At 35.6% G+C, this 14196-nt stretch overlaps 1 protein-coding gene across 1 annotated transcript in view; it reads right to left on the bottom strand.

Annotated features, from left to right (window-relative positions):
- Positions 1-6164, bottom strand: part of CDH19 (cadherin 19) — a 42394-nt gene extending 36230 nt beyond the window's left edge. The window contains exons 1-2 of the mRNA XM_086472630.1: positions 5967-6164; positions 2353-2647 (exon numbers count right to left, since the gene is read on the bottom strand). Of these exons, the coding sequence (XP_086328756.1) occupies positions 2353-2647; positions 5967-6164 (493 nt within the window). The remainder of the gene's footprint in view (positions 1-2352; positions 2648-5966) is intronic.
- Between the last annotated feature and the right edge of the window lie 8032 nt (positions 6165-14196).

Below are 14196 nucleotides of genomic sequence, written 5' to 3'. Positions count from 1 at the left end.
GCTGAGCCTTTCATTTTTAGGGTATCAGTTTATAGCCAATTCAAGTCAATATAGATTGAAATTTCTCATCTGTCAACTGCTTGTTGATGGTGAGAAACACAGGTATATAGGAAAAGATTACTACTGTTGGTTTTGGCTGTAAGTACCACCCTACTTGATTTTTTTTTTTTTCATATAACCATCATTAAGAAAGGAAGATAAAATAGAAGGAAACCATAAGTCAATTCTTGATATACTTTTCTGTGAATGGTTACAGGTCTGTGTGAGTATAAATCAAGCCATACTGAATTATCAGCTATTTAAAATCCATTTTTATAAGAGATAGGTGCCTCATATACAACTCTTTGCCACAGGAAAAAAAAAAATTACAAAGGGCATTGTCAAAGTCCTAAACCTAACCCCAGACAAAAATATCCAGATAATTCTAGACATTGAACTGTGCCCATTATTACTGTGAGCAGACCCAAAATATGCAAAGGTCCTTGACAAGGCACCTTTGTCTTCTCATCTCCAAACTTCGGTGAATGAACAAGAAGCAAAGGTGAGAAGTGCCCTCTGAAGAAGAATCTGATTATGTTAGAAAATTTTGAGGAAACTAAGTCTGTCTGCAGGGAAGAAAGTGGCTGTGAAGAAACAACCATACACCCCAAAGTGATTTCGCTGATAGAAGGTGGGATTAAGCAGAGTGGCTAGGAAATAAATTGACTGAATGAATGTCTTTTGTAGCTATTACTGGTAGTGATGGTGAGCTACTGCTTCGTGGCAGAGATTAGGATATTAACTCCAATTTTGATTAAACCCCAGGCATGAATATCCTTTTCTTGCAATTGTTATCCAGGCTGGCAGAAGAAGATAAAGTTTACAGCTCGCTGTGAAAGATTCACTGAATCTGCCCTAAAAGTTGAACAGGTAATGGTGAATGAAACACAGTTTTTATTACCTTTTATGATCACTGATGCTATTACATTAATGACATCATTAATTCATAGTTTTAAGTAGCATAATATTTGAATCCCTTTTCAATATTATTTGCAATAGAAATAACCGAAAGAGATACTTAAAAGGTTACTGGGATTCTTTCTGTAAGATTTAAACAACCCAGTTTTCCTTTGATTTTGAAGATAGTTGTTTGGAGACATGCTTGTATCTATAATATGCTTATTTATGTCAGTTGTACTTATACTTTGGTGGTTTTTAAGGATTTAAATGTATGTGTATACACGTTATGTTTGCGTATGTGTATGTATGCATATGTGTGTATATATATCTATATTTTTCAGATGTTGACTTTGTATGCATTTGTTGCATTAGGTTTCCAGATACATGACAGATCCTAGTATAGGTCTGTTTGATGGTGTGGAGGTGGGAAAGATGACGTGCAGAAATTAAGTTGTTCCTCTTGACAGGAAAACTCCAATTCATGTGCTTAGGAAATCAAAAGGCAGTCCTCACCATCTAATCCAAACAAAGAGAAGACGACTGATAGGCAAGAGGTTTGGCAGCATAAGTACAGAGGCATCATACATGGTGTAAGGTTGGTCATCACATCAGTCCCACATCAGCTTCATACCATTCTTGTTCTGAACCCATTGCTTGTAGGAAGGAAAGTATCTCTGTCTGTGGGAGGGAAATCTGAGTGCCTGTGATGTGAATGTGATTCTTTTCTAGTTACAGTACAATATGATTTATACTACAGAGGGTATAAACACATATTGTTTAATTATTAAGCAGAATCAGAGTAGACTAAAGGATGCTGTTGAGTACTTTTCAGTTCAACCAAGCTTATGCTGATGTCCTTAAAAGAGTCAGCTGAGGTCAGAGGACTTTAAAGTTTACATGCAAGCTACTTTTCTTTCAGATGGGTAGAAGCCTGAGATGCTGACAGGTTGTAACAATAATCATACACTGAACAATTTTCAGGAGACTAGGGTGCTATACTGATTGAAATAGCAGTGACATCTGTCAGCCCCAGATCTCCTTTGCAGCAACAACTGGCTGTAGTACTCTGCCTATTTCGAACGGTAATGTTATATTTTTAAACAAGTACCAATTCCAAGGCTGAACCACTGATGGGAAAGATAACTCTATAGTCAATCCAAACATGTATCCAGATTCTGTAAAAGGATTTGGATACGTGTAGGTACCTAAATATTTAAAGGCAAGGACATTAAGCAGAGGTATGCACAGCCTTCAGTTTAAGAATATAACTTTTCAATTTCCAAGCTTGTAAAGTAGTTTGCTTCCTTCTCACTGAAAGGCAGTCTATAAAATATGTTATTAAGACTTTATATCAACATAGCTATCTAGCAAAAAGATCAGGAAATAAAGAGTTTGGTTCACAGCATGTCATACCTTCAGGTGACATCTCTGGAACAGTGGCCACATAAGGTCCGTCCAAGAACTGTGGTTCGTGATCATTGACATCTCGAACCTTGATAATAAATTCTGATTCAGGTTCAACAGGAAGCTGAGTGCTCCTGTTAATTGCTTGTGCTCTTAGAGTGTAGAAGGGTTTCTTTTCTCGATCCAGCTTTTGTGTCACGTAAATTTTGCCGTTATTTTCATCAATGGTAAAAATTCCTCCAGCTCCCTCCCCAGTCAAAACGTACTTTAGGTTGCCATCCTGCTTGTCTAAATCTGATTTCAGCTGCAAGAATGAAACAGACAAATTAAGCCACATTTTGGGAGGAATAAAGTTCTAGTATATTCATTTTAGTTTTTGTTTATTTTTGTTCTACAGTGAACCCTGTCACTAGTAAGCCTTCTTTGATACTAATATTTAAAAGAGAGTACTGTCACATTTTCAGCCAGTCATGGCTCAATTTTAAAGTATTGCTATAACAGCCATATAAATGTATGGTAAACCTGAAAAAAAGATGCTTCAGCCACTTTGAAGTGAAGGGAATGAATGTAAGTACATCGCTTTATCAGGTCCCGTAAACTTCTGCTGAAAATGATGCAAGGGTCATTAAATATTAACTAAATATTTTATTATTATGAATGACAAGTGTACTTTTTAATTTTTATATATTTTTTGTACTCAGCAGTACTAAGTATGAGTATGAGAGACTGGTGTTCTATTTGTGTTGAAATATTAAAGAGATGAAAAGCCATTCTGTGGTATAAGCCTGTATTATTTATTCTGAAATAAATTGATAGACATTTTCCATTTCCTTCCAGGATGATCTGCATCCTCTGTTGTCTTGCCAAGATGAACTTTATGATGATGATACCTCTGATGAAGCTGAGCCCTGGAGCCCGTTGCAGTCCAGCTGCATTTGTTCATGCCAACAAAACAGTTCTGTTAATGTTAACAATATGTAACAGTATTTTTTTTAATAGCAATAACTTAATTTCTTAACATGTCAAGCATCTACAGCTGAATTTTATGGGAACAGCGATTCCTATTGTATCATTAATTTTCTATTTTTTCTTTATTTTGGGGTTAGAACGAAAGGCGTCAAAATCTCTAAGAGCCTGGATGATCATTGAAAAATCCAATGTAAAAAAAAAAAAAAAAGAAAGATTTTTATTCAGCCTGCTTCTTCTGCAAAGCAGCAGTTTTAAAACACAAATAATATGTCTACCTGTTGATTTCAATGATCTCACTGTTTTGATTCACGCTTATTAGCCCCACAGCTCATTTTAAGGTATGAGGCCACGGAGTGGGAAAAAAGGAACTATGGGCTGTAAAGGGCATGTTTCCCTATCAGATCTACTCAACATATTTTGTAATAGCTTCTGAAGTTGCAAAAATAATTTTAAGTTTCCTTTGGAACAATCCCATGCCTTTTAAAGATTTTCATAACACATGATTCTCTGAATGCATCAAATGGCTTGTGTATTCAGAGCATGGCTGGAACACTGCTCTGAGATATGAGGAACAGTTTTGTGTTCCTGCTCCAAGATCTGTCAGAGTATTTAAGCTCTAAATTATACAGAGTTAATTCCCCTTGCCAGCATAAGAGAGAGAATTTTCAAGGCTAAGGACTTTAGAACCATTTAAAATATTAACAACTTGAAGTCAAATGTTTTCAGCATAAGTAAACATGGGGCGGGTTCAACCCTTTATGAGTGGTCTGGTCGAACTCATTTTAACACCACCCAAATTTGGCAACCTGCTAAGGGTCACCACAGATTCTTTTTGATCCATAAATCTTGGTTTCCTTGTCATGACCACCACGGCATGGGGAAGGTGATGAATATCTAGATCTTTAACCTAAGATGGGGTTCATATGTGATCACTGAGTACATCAAACCCTTAGAGACTGGAAGCATGCCTTGGACTGTCTCTTTAGTCACAATCTGTGTTGAACCACTTCACTCAGAATCATTTATCCCCAAAAGTTTTTCATGACCTTGACTGTGTTAAAAGAGAGGTCTCTTGTTGATGACATTTACTGAGAAAGCATACTGAAGATTATCAGTTTATCTGTTTTATTAAGCTAGACACAAAAGAATAAACAGTCTTTCCACCGTAAATTAGAACTGGGAACAAGAACTTATGTACTTGCCCTCATGCATCTGCCATTGCCATGCTGATGGACACATTTCTTTTTCTTAAATGTAACAATAGAAAAGGATTCATGAGTCTATGTTAAACGAAATTTGAAGATTGAGCTCTGAATCTAACTGCGAAAAGAAGCTTATATGGAATAGTAATTTAAAAACAGAGACTGTCTACCTTTGCATTTTCATTGATGCAGTTTCCTTCAAGGCCTTATTTACTAAAAATTTGTGTGTCGATCATAGACTATCTCTTCATTTACTGAAAGCAGAGCATATTCTGCTCAATAAAAACACACAAGTAAACGTGTCTGATTAGATAATGATTAGTCTGCAATAAATTAACCGTATTCTTCAATAAAAGTTCCCTATAGTTGTGAGAAATAGAAATGCAAGATTATGAAATTTTTCTAAATCTGTATGAAAATACCTGACATTTATGAAATTTCTTTACAGGAAACTGTTTTCCAGCTATGGGAAAAGTAATAATAATTAAAAAAATGAGTATGTCTACAGTTATTCTTTCAGAAGTGAGACATCACACTTCCATAGTAGTTATTTCAAAGGGGCTGTGAAAAAGTAATTAATGAATTTTGAGCACTTCACCCTTTGGGCCTAATTAAATTTTAGTGCTAGTTAATTAGCAGTTAAACTTATTTTGGCTCATTCATCTAGAAAGTGCCTTAAAGAAAAGAAAACTAGATCTCAAGATTACAATTACTTCTACCATACAAAAATAAATAATAATAATAAATAATAATAATAATAATAATAAGCAGAGAGAGAACAAAGGGACAGATAAAGCCTCATTAAGATAATTATCTTAAAGCACATTTTTAAAGGAGGGTGAAAAATAATTGCTCATTGTGCTAAACCTACGTTAATCTAATGAACCATGCAGATTCCTCTAGTTTCTCAGTGGTAAAAGGATTTATCATTAATCTGCTTCATTAAAAATTAATGAGGGGTAAATCAGCTGCTACTTAGTGTAATAGAAAATCATGCTAAATACTGCTTGTAAACTACACTGCGCTCAGCATGGATGCTGTGATGTAGTGCCAAAAATAGCACAAGTAAATTTCCAGATGTTGATAAATGAGTCCTTAACTTTCATTCAGAAGATAAACATGGATTTTTCAGCTTGACACCTTCCTCTACTCCGTATGGAGCCCATTTTAGTAACAGAGTGATTGTGGAGTTTCCTTGACAGCAGACCTAGTTGAAGGAAGGTCCTTGGTACTGTCATGACCCACAGTTCTTCGAGTTTTCTGACACTAAGTCAGGTCACAGGAAAGGGGAGAAGTTGTGCTGCTTAATTACAGCTCCCTGAGCTCCTCTTTCTACCTTTCTTGATACTTCCAGGTCACTGGAGATGCTTGGTCTTCCAAGTCAAGGTAGTAAGCTGCTAATCAGCACATTAAATATAGCCTTGTACTGTCCTTCAGTGTTACTTATCATACCTGTCCAACATACACAGGCACCACTGAATTCTGTTCCTCAGTTGCAAAAAGTGGCTCCCATACCCAGCCACGCTTCACTCTTCGAACTGCTGTGAAGGACGGCTCTGTGTTTTGACCGCTGCAGTTCTGTGTGCTCGGAGAGCAAGGCCAAAGTTGAACCAGCATCAGCAAGAGAGATAGCAATGTGGAGAAATTCATGCTGAACCCTTCTTTCAATCAATTTTCATCTGTGGAAGAGGAAAGAAAAAGAAAAAACTTTGTCATCACTTTCGTCTCTCCCAATTATACATACTGATTCTGTGCTAATATGAGAGCTGATTTGCAGTGTTAAAACCACCTCCTCTCCCTAAAAGGAAAGAGCTGAAACAAAGTCTGTTTCTGATTACAGATTCTCTTAGAGACTTTTGGCATGAAAGTCAAGTGTTCAACGTTCCTTTATGAATATCCTACACAGGGACTTCCTATGCAAAAAAGGAAAATCATCCTTCAATTAATTCATCTTCCAAATTAAGCTGGTTAATAGTATTGTGTAGCCTAGGAATAATTTAATTGGAATAATTGTATGTTTCTGCTTAGACAAGGCTGAGTTGAGCTGCAGTCACAGAACTGCCTGAAGGGTGAATGTCTGGCCTTAGTGGCCCTGATGACTGACAGCTGAAACAGAGCAGTGCAGATACTTTTTAAAATTTTTTCTTTCCCTCTTTCCCAACTCAGCAAAAAGCCTGCAAGAATGCAGAAGGTGGTAGGGTACCATGAAGAAGCAGCAAAATTCAACAACCTTCTCCTTTCTGGTCAATAGAAATTGTCTTATCTGATTTTACCACCTCTGACATTCTTGTTTTCAATTAAATAGACAAAAGGCAAATGTATCTTGAAAGCTGTAGGTTTCTGCAGGTGGTTTCATTAGCACAAAGTATGCTTTCAGAAAATGAAGGCTTTGCACAAACTATATGCTACTATTGGCTTTTCAGTGATTTTTGGTACAGTAAACGAAGCTGAGTTTTAAATCAGATACAATGCACAGTTAAGAATGGCCAGCTTCTATGAAGCAAAAAGGAAAATTTTTAAAATTCTTACCACACATATTTCAAGTCTTAAAACCTTACTTGGCAATGGCATTAGCCATTCTTTTCAAGGCTTTAACCTTGAAGAATAACATTTCTTATGCAGAAGCAATCTGGTTTATGAATCACATGCCAGCCAGTTTGTACAACACACTGGAAAAAATATTTGCCTGTATTTACTTTAGACCTGAAAAATCCACGAGCATTTTACTTGTCCAGGATAAAATATGAATTCATGTATTTTTAAGACAAAATTGTTTAAATAATCATGTTATAAATAACCATCCTTATGCAAAGGGAAATGCCATAATAATAGTTTAAAATGACAGACAGGTCATATAGACAACTATTTCTTTCCTTTCAGCAATTTCACATGGTGTTGAATATTTTTCTGTTACAATGTTATCTGTGTATGTACTTACTGATAAAATAATAAAGGACTTCTAATAGTAAGGCTTATAGAATTGTAGGTGTTAAAATGTACGTTCTGACTTCTTAACTTTTTCTGATTTTCAACTGTAAAGCTGTAACAGTGCAAGACGAGACTTGAATGGAAGACATGATGTGGTTACTATTGTTTCAATTTTCTGTGGAAAATTGCTTATTTTTCTAACGTTGCAAGAATAATATTTGTGACATGGAAGACAAGGCCAACAAAGCTCAACTTGCCTCTCAAATAAAGCTTGAGTGAGGTTTAAAAGGGCTAAAGGCCTTGGAGAGTCTCTCTGTACAATGGATGCTTTTAACACCAAGCAGTAATTTGCACAGAAACTGTGAAAATGAAAATTAATTGTATTGCAGTACACACTAAAGAACAGACAACTCAAACAATGAAATCTGAATAGTTAAAGAGACCTTTCTGAGGAATCATAAAGAAATTTATTTTAATCTCTATTTAAATGAGGAGACAGGGGTTCAGTCTGGGCCATAGCAAATGCTTTTGGCTACCCATTAGCTGGTGTTTTGGCCACTTGTTCTGACACTGCCCACCTTGTTCAACAAAGTATTTCAGACATTTTTAGATTTTGACAGGTTGCACATTGTCATGTATATAAAAAGACTGTAACTTGAAAATAGAGATGATAGGCAAATTACTGTAAAAAACCCATAAATCTGTGTAATGGAATTGAGTGTTATATGTATTTCTGGTTTTCTCTTCTCTGCTATAGAAGACACACTCGATTTGCCTTTACTTTCAGGACCTTTCAAAGTGTATTTGCTTTCAACATCTTCCTACTCATTTGGCATTGAGACACCGTGTCCAGCCTCTGGCCAGCACATGTTGCCATTCTTCATAAGTCAAATTGTTCCCTTGTGAAACAATCACCTTCTTTTTGTTCCACAGATGTAACTCACTCTCAGAAGTATCTCTTCTAAAATATTTCTTATTTCCTCCTCTATTTCTAGTCTTTCCTTAAAAAAATCTAAATTTCAGTGTTGCCTACTTAAAGGAAAAAAATCTGTTAATGGTGTTGAAGGTGATTCTGTGCTGAGACTGCTGCCTATCACAGTGACTAATATTGTCACGTTACTCCCTTGTACTCTTCTGTCTTGCCCTATCCATCAGTTGTCTCTTGTTTTACACTCAATTTGTAAAGTCTTTGTGAACGAAATGACCTTGTACTCTGTGTTATAATATGCAGCAAAAGGGAGGATTAGTAAAAGCACAGAGCTTTTAGGTGCTATAGTAATATGCACAAATAGATAAAATTTTAATAGAATAATCTCTCAGTGTAAAAAAAAGGCAAATATATTTTCAGAGATGAGCAAATGAGCTATCACTAATAATTTCCCAAGGGAATGAGAGAAATGGGGCCCATTGTTCAGCTCCTGTCCTGCTCTTCAGGAAGTACATCTCCACTCTCTCTCACTTGCATTGGATTGCAATAATGAAGACTGATACTTAGAATGGAGTAATGAGAATATCAGCCACAGTTGTAATAAGCAGACTGTGGCTTTTAAAGCAGTATCTTCCTTTCATACCCAATGAAAATCATGAATTTCCTGTAGACTAGGAACAGATTTACCTTCTTGGCACAAAGTTGCATAGTCGTTTGTTAGATTTGTTCTAGAACCATCACCAAGTGACATCCTGTCACCATTTGAAACTGGATGTTAGTTTTAGGTGTGCTGGTAGTCTTGCTTTGTTCTGAATTCCCTTTGTTTTAATAATAGTAATTAATTTTAAATTATGACCATGTCATTACATTACAAAATAATACATGTTACTGCCTAGCATTGCAAGAATAACAATAGGAAGAATAAGAGGTTTAAAAAATGCAGCCTCTGGGATATAGAGAAGTTATATATTTGTTAGTGGAAAAAATAAAAGACTAACGGCAGACAAAACAGCAACCTTCTAAAGCATTAACAAATTCCCAAACAAAAGATTACATTAAAAGTGAGGATAAATTCTGTTCCAGTTCTGTTAGCTGAAGAATAAGGAAAAAACAGCTTAATTTTGTAACAAAGCCCCCACAATTTGATATAAGTAAAGCCTTTTAATTGGGAGGTAACAAAACATTGGAACATGATAACAAGGGGTGTGGTAGAGACCATTAAAACCATCTCGTGTATGTACTTGATTCTACTTTGCAGTAGGATTTTGAAACAGTGACTTCTGAGAAAAACAAACCTCTCTGTCCTTGAAAGTACTGAGTAGAACCAAAAATACCAGACTGAAAAGCATCCCTTTTGTGGAATTTGGCGTGGTCTTTGCTTGTTTTAATAACATGAAGCAAACAACAACAAAGTGGAAAAATTCATGTAAGCCAATCTGATTCATTAATATGCAGCTTCTGAAACAAATTTCTTATCTAAAGCAGAGGCCTAACATGATGTTTCAGTTGCAAGTTCTGTTTTGTGCATCGGTGTTATTATGATTATATTGAAAATTATCTCCCTTGTATATTGCTATCTTTAATGTTCACTTAATAAGATAAAGAAGAAAGATTGTTTGTAACTGACCCGGACAGATTACTGTGTTAAAAAAAGCTTGAACGGGTAGAAACCTTCATAGTTTCAACTATACATTTATTTGTTTGTGCTGTTTCTGTTGGCTATTTGTCCTAGTTGCATTTTAAATGGCCGATTACTGATAATCCTAGTGCATTACAATGCTGCTGCTCTATTTTCCTTCCAGAATAGACTATATATGGACTCTTTTCATTGACCATTTTAGGTTTCACACAGTATGGTAGAGACCTAGGCTATGTTACTTCTAGAATTTCCAAAGAATTAATCATATGTATCTCAACTAGTTTAATTAATGCGTATTTTGTGGCTTTTTTTTTTTTTAAATCTGCATAGAACAATGATAAAATATTCCAGACTGTGCAAAGTAGTGGACTTAATCTTGTTCTTGCTACTTCTTACTGTTGCTGAATTTCACATAGAGACAGATAATATTTTTTACAGGTTTGGTGCTTTAGAAACTCTTCATTACCATTTTAATGGATTTTTAGCTGTGATTTGATCTTTTACAATCAGTGCCAAGATATTTTTTATGTAAGTTTTCCATGCTCTATGTACTTTAAGAATTTATTTGGAGACACTAGAAAAAGACATACTAAACACCTAAGGAATAAATATGACATATTTAGCTCCAACTATACTGGATTTGCGTTCTGGTTCCATTGGTAGCTACCATTGCAGACTGGCACAAGAGAAGTCACCGTTGTGACTGTAATGTTTAACTGAGTTGATAAAAGGCAACATTGAGAAGAAAGGACTAAAATTTGCAAGAATTTATTTTGCTATTTGACCTTCTTTTTTTACTGAATATCACAGTTGTCATGTGCCATGTTGTGTGATTGATTGATGAACAGATTTTTGTGAATGGGCAAATTTGATCCCAGTCCTGCTGTAACTTAGGTCACCTTTTCTACAGTGCCCCTCAGCTTATGTTTATCTGCCTGATTTCTTTATGATTGGTTTAGTGTTTAATATTATTTTAGTTTTAGTTATTATTTACATTGAATCTAAATATTTTAATTTAGCTGGTTTTGACTTTCTGGTCTTTCATCACTTTTAATAAATTTGGACTGCTACATTAAACAAGTATGCTGAATTTAATTATACTGTGGCTATCAGAACTAACATCTAAAATGCAATAATGTCTTCAGTCAATTAATTAGAGCTATATCAACAGCAGTCTTGTTACTCTGTTGCACGACTAGCTGTTTTAAAAGCTACTACTTAACCTTGAGAAGTGTCTTCTTTAACACACGTCTTGATGTGACATTTAACCAAATTATATTGACTGGTGATGCATATTAACACAGTACAGCTGCATGTGTCTCCACTAGTCACCCAGCACTTCACTTAAATGGAGAGCAATTACTTAGCTGTTATGAATGTAATATAAATTTCACTTCATTCTAATTGGTACAGTATTTTCTTCATTTTGTAAATATGCTATTGTACCATTAGGGAAGGCCTTCAAACTATTATACAGAATTGCCAGCATAATTATCTGTCAGTTATACGTGGACAAAATAGCTTTAGAGAAAAAAATTGTTAGCTGATTAGTGCCTTTAAGTCTGTGGATTTTAATCAGTGTGGGGTTGACTGACTAGAATTCCTGTCGTTCTTATTGTTTTATAATGGTTTATTGATTATCTTTCCAAGCATTACATTAACACGTATTATCTGACCCGAGTATTTTACTAAAATATCTGCGGCACTGTAGAAAAAGCCCAAATGCCATTTCAGATGACAAAACCCTGAGTCTTAAAGCACAACAAGCAGTAGCCAGAAGTCTGTCCATACTAGAGATTCAAAATATCTTTTGCAGAATCAAATCGTGGTATTTGTTTCTTCAGATCCTATGTCCTCCATTAAAACCTATAGGAACTGTAGGGAAAGGTGTGACATTTGTTTCAAATGAGGGGAAAGGGGTCAAAAATGAAGGATGAGATTTCTTGCATTAACTGAAGAAAACAAATTGTAAAGTTGTTCCCTCTTCATCCCACAAGCCAAAGGAAATAGCATAGAGGATGGAGTGACATATTCTATGTCTTACAATCTCAAGCCATAGTACCTTTGTTTTTTCTCATTCCCTTAGTAGAGTTATTGTAATCACAAAAGACATGAGGAAACCAACATGCAGAAATAGACTTTTTTCTGAATTAAAGCCAATGACTGTTGGTACTATTCTATTAATTTGAACTTTGTCATATGAAACTGGATGCACAATACCTATTTCCCAATGGATGTGAGCATACAAGATGAGATAGCCAGTCTCTTGCCTTTTTCAGCCCTATTCTACCCATATTTTTAGAACTGAAAAGTTGCTGATCTGCAGTTGCTGGAGATATATGTAGCTGGGACCAGCTCACTATTTTTGGGTCTGGTTCAGCATTCATATGTTTAACTTCCCTTAGGTGGCTGTTGCCACTGCTGTGACTCTGTGAACAAAATTGTCATGATTTTGGAAACATTAAATCAGTATTTTGCTCACTGTTATCAACTGTATTACACAAAACTGGAAGTGCAGACTCAAACACTTCAGTCATGCCCAAGGCAGCAGGAGGCCCAAGGCTTCTCGTTTCTATCCCTTTGAGCTCCTTCAGAAACAGTCTGGTAAAGATGACCCAACCCATCTTAAAAGTCTTGTGGTACAAAGAACGAGTTACCCATACCATTGTCACTAACAGAATAGAGTGTGTGGGGGCTGAGAAACTGTTAGTGGGCAGCTCTCTGCCAGACTGCTTTCTGCAGAGACAACCTTTTGGAGTGCTGGTTAAGGTAAACAGTGTGTATGGATGGAGCCAAAGGCAATCCAACCTTACTGTCAACTTTGCCTGTGAGTGTTTGTGTTACTGCTTTTCAGCTGGAACCGAGACAATATTACAATTAAACCTGGAACATCAGAAACTAATAAAGAAAAATTAAAGGTTTTTTTTGAGTCTACTGAAATCCCCCAAAGGGACCAGCAGGTGTCACTGAGAATGTCACACTGACAACGTGCACAGAGCTCCAGCAGATTCCTCAGAGGTAAATAAACTTTTAGAATTTCTCCCTGGCTGGTGTGGAACCTTCTTTTCTTTTAGAGGCATAGGTTTTCCATGTCATTAACTGAAGAATAGAAGTTATTTGGTGAATTGTTTCATAGAAAAGAGACACAGACATTCCTACTTCACTTCCTTGTAAGGAAGAAAAAGAAAGGAAAAATGAACTAGGAATATCTGTGTCTCCTCCCTAAACACTGGTAAACTAATTATTATATTTAGTTTTTTTTCACAAATTATTCTGCCAGACAGCTACATCCTACTTCAGTCCAGATGCTTCCTAGCTAAAGAAAAATTGAAATGCTTACCTTAGAACTTAACTTTATGAAAAATTATGTTCATTTTCTGCAGTCACTCAATAGCTTCAGCAACTTTATTCTGACAAAAAAATCAATTTCGTAAACAGATGTGCGATGCTAAAAGATTCAGTTATGCCACTGCACTGTCTAAACTAAAAATAAGTGAATGTTTAGTTTTAATTGTAGCTTTCCTTAACTATAACTATTATTTATTTTTAAGACAGTTTGCATATATATGACTAAAGCCATGTCTTTTAGCATAAATATTTTGCTGATTAAAAAGACTAACACATGTACATAGAAATAACAGAAATTCTTGCCTTCTGGCATTTGCTTTTTGTTGTAGAGAAGTAGCAAATCCAATTATAAGATGTTTGATTCACTGGGTAAATCCTACTAGAACATTTTCGGCTCTGCAGGATACCACTCACTACTGAAGAACCACTTGTCAGCATAACGATGTAAAGGACAACATTCTGTGATTCACATTTGAATCTATGTGCCAAACGATTTTCAGGAAGGTACTTCATGAAATGCTCCAAAACTCCATTTAGGATTCAGGTTCTTTTTTTGCTTTCATTCATAATTATTTTTGGAATACACTAAAACTAATATTGCAATGAATTCACCTTTCTAATGGTTTTTGAGGAGACTTGATTCCTCCAAACATGAAATGCCCAAGGATAAAAAGAAGCTTCAAGATTTCAGTTAAGTGGATGCTTTTTGCTATTATTTGACTTATTGTTAAACTGGTGGTTTTGGCTTTAGAGTCAATTTTCCACATAAAAGAGGTAAATCAGAAACATCCTGAAATGAAATAATCCAGTCTATGTCAATGGGAAACTGGACTGAAATC

This window comes from Leptosomus discolor, chromosome 13, assembly GCF_034619465.1.
Source record: "Leptosomus discolor isolate bLepDis1 chromosome 13, bLepDis1.hap2, whole genome shotgun sequence".
Lineage (NCBI taxonomy): Eukaryota > Metazoa > Chordata > Aves > Leptosomiformes > Leptosomidae > Leptosomus > Leptosomus discolor.
This window is presented reverse-complemented; position numbering and strand designations above follow the sequence as displayed.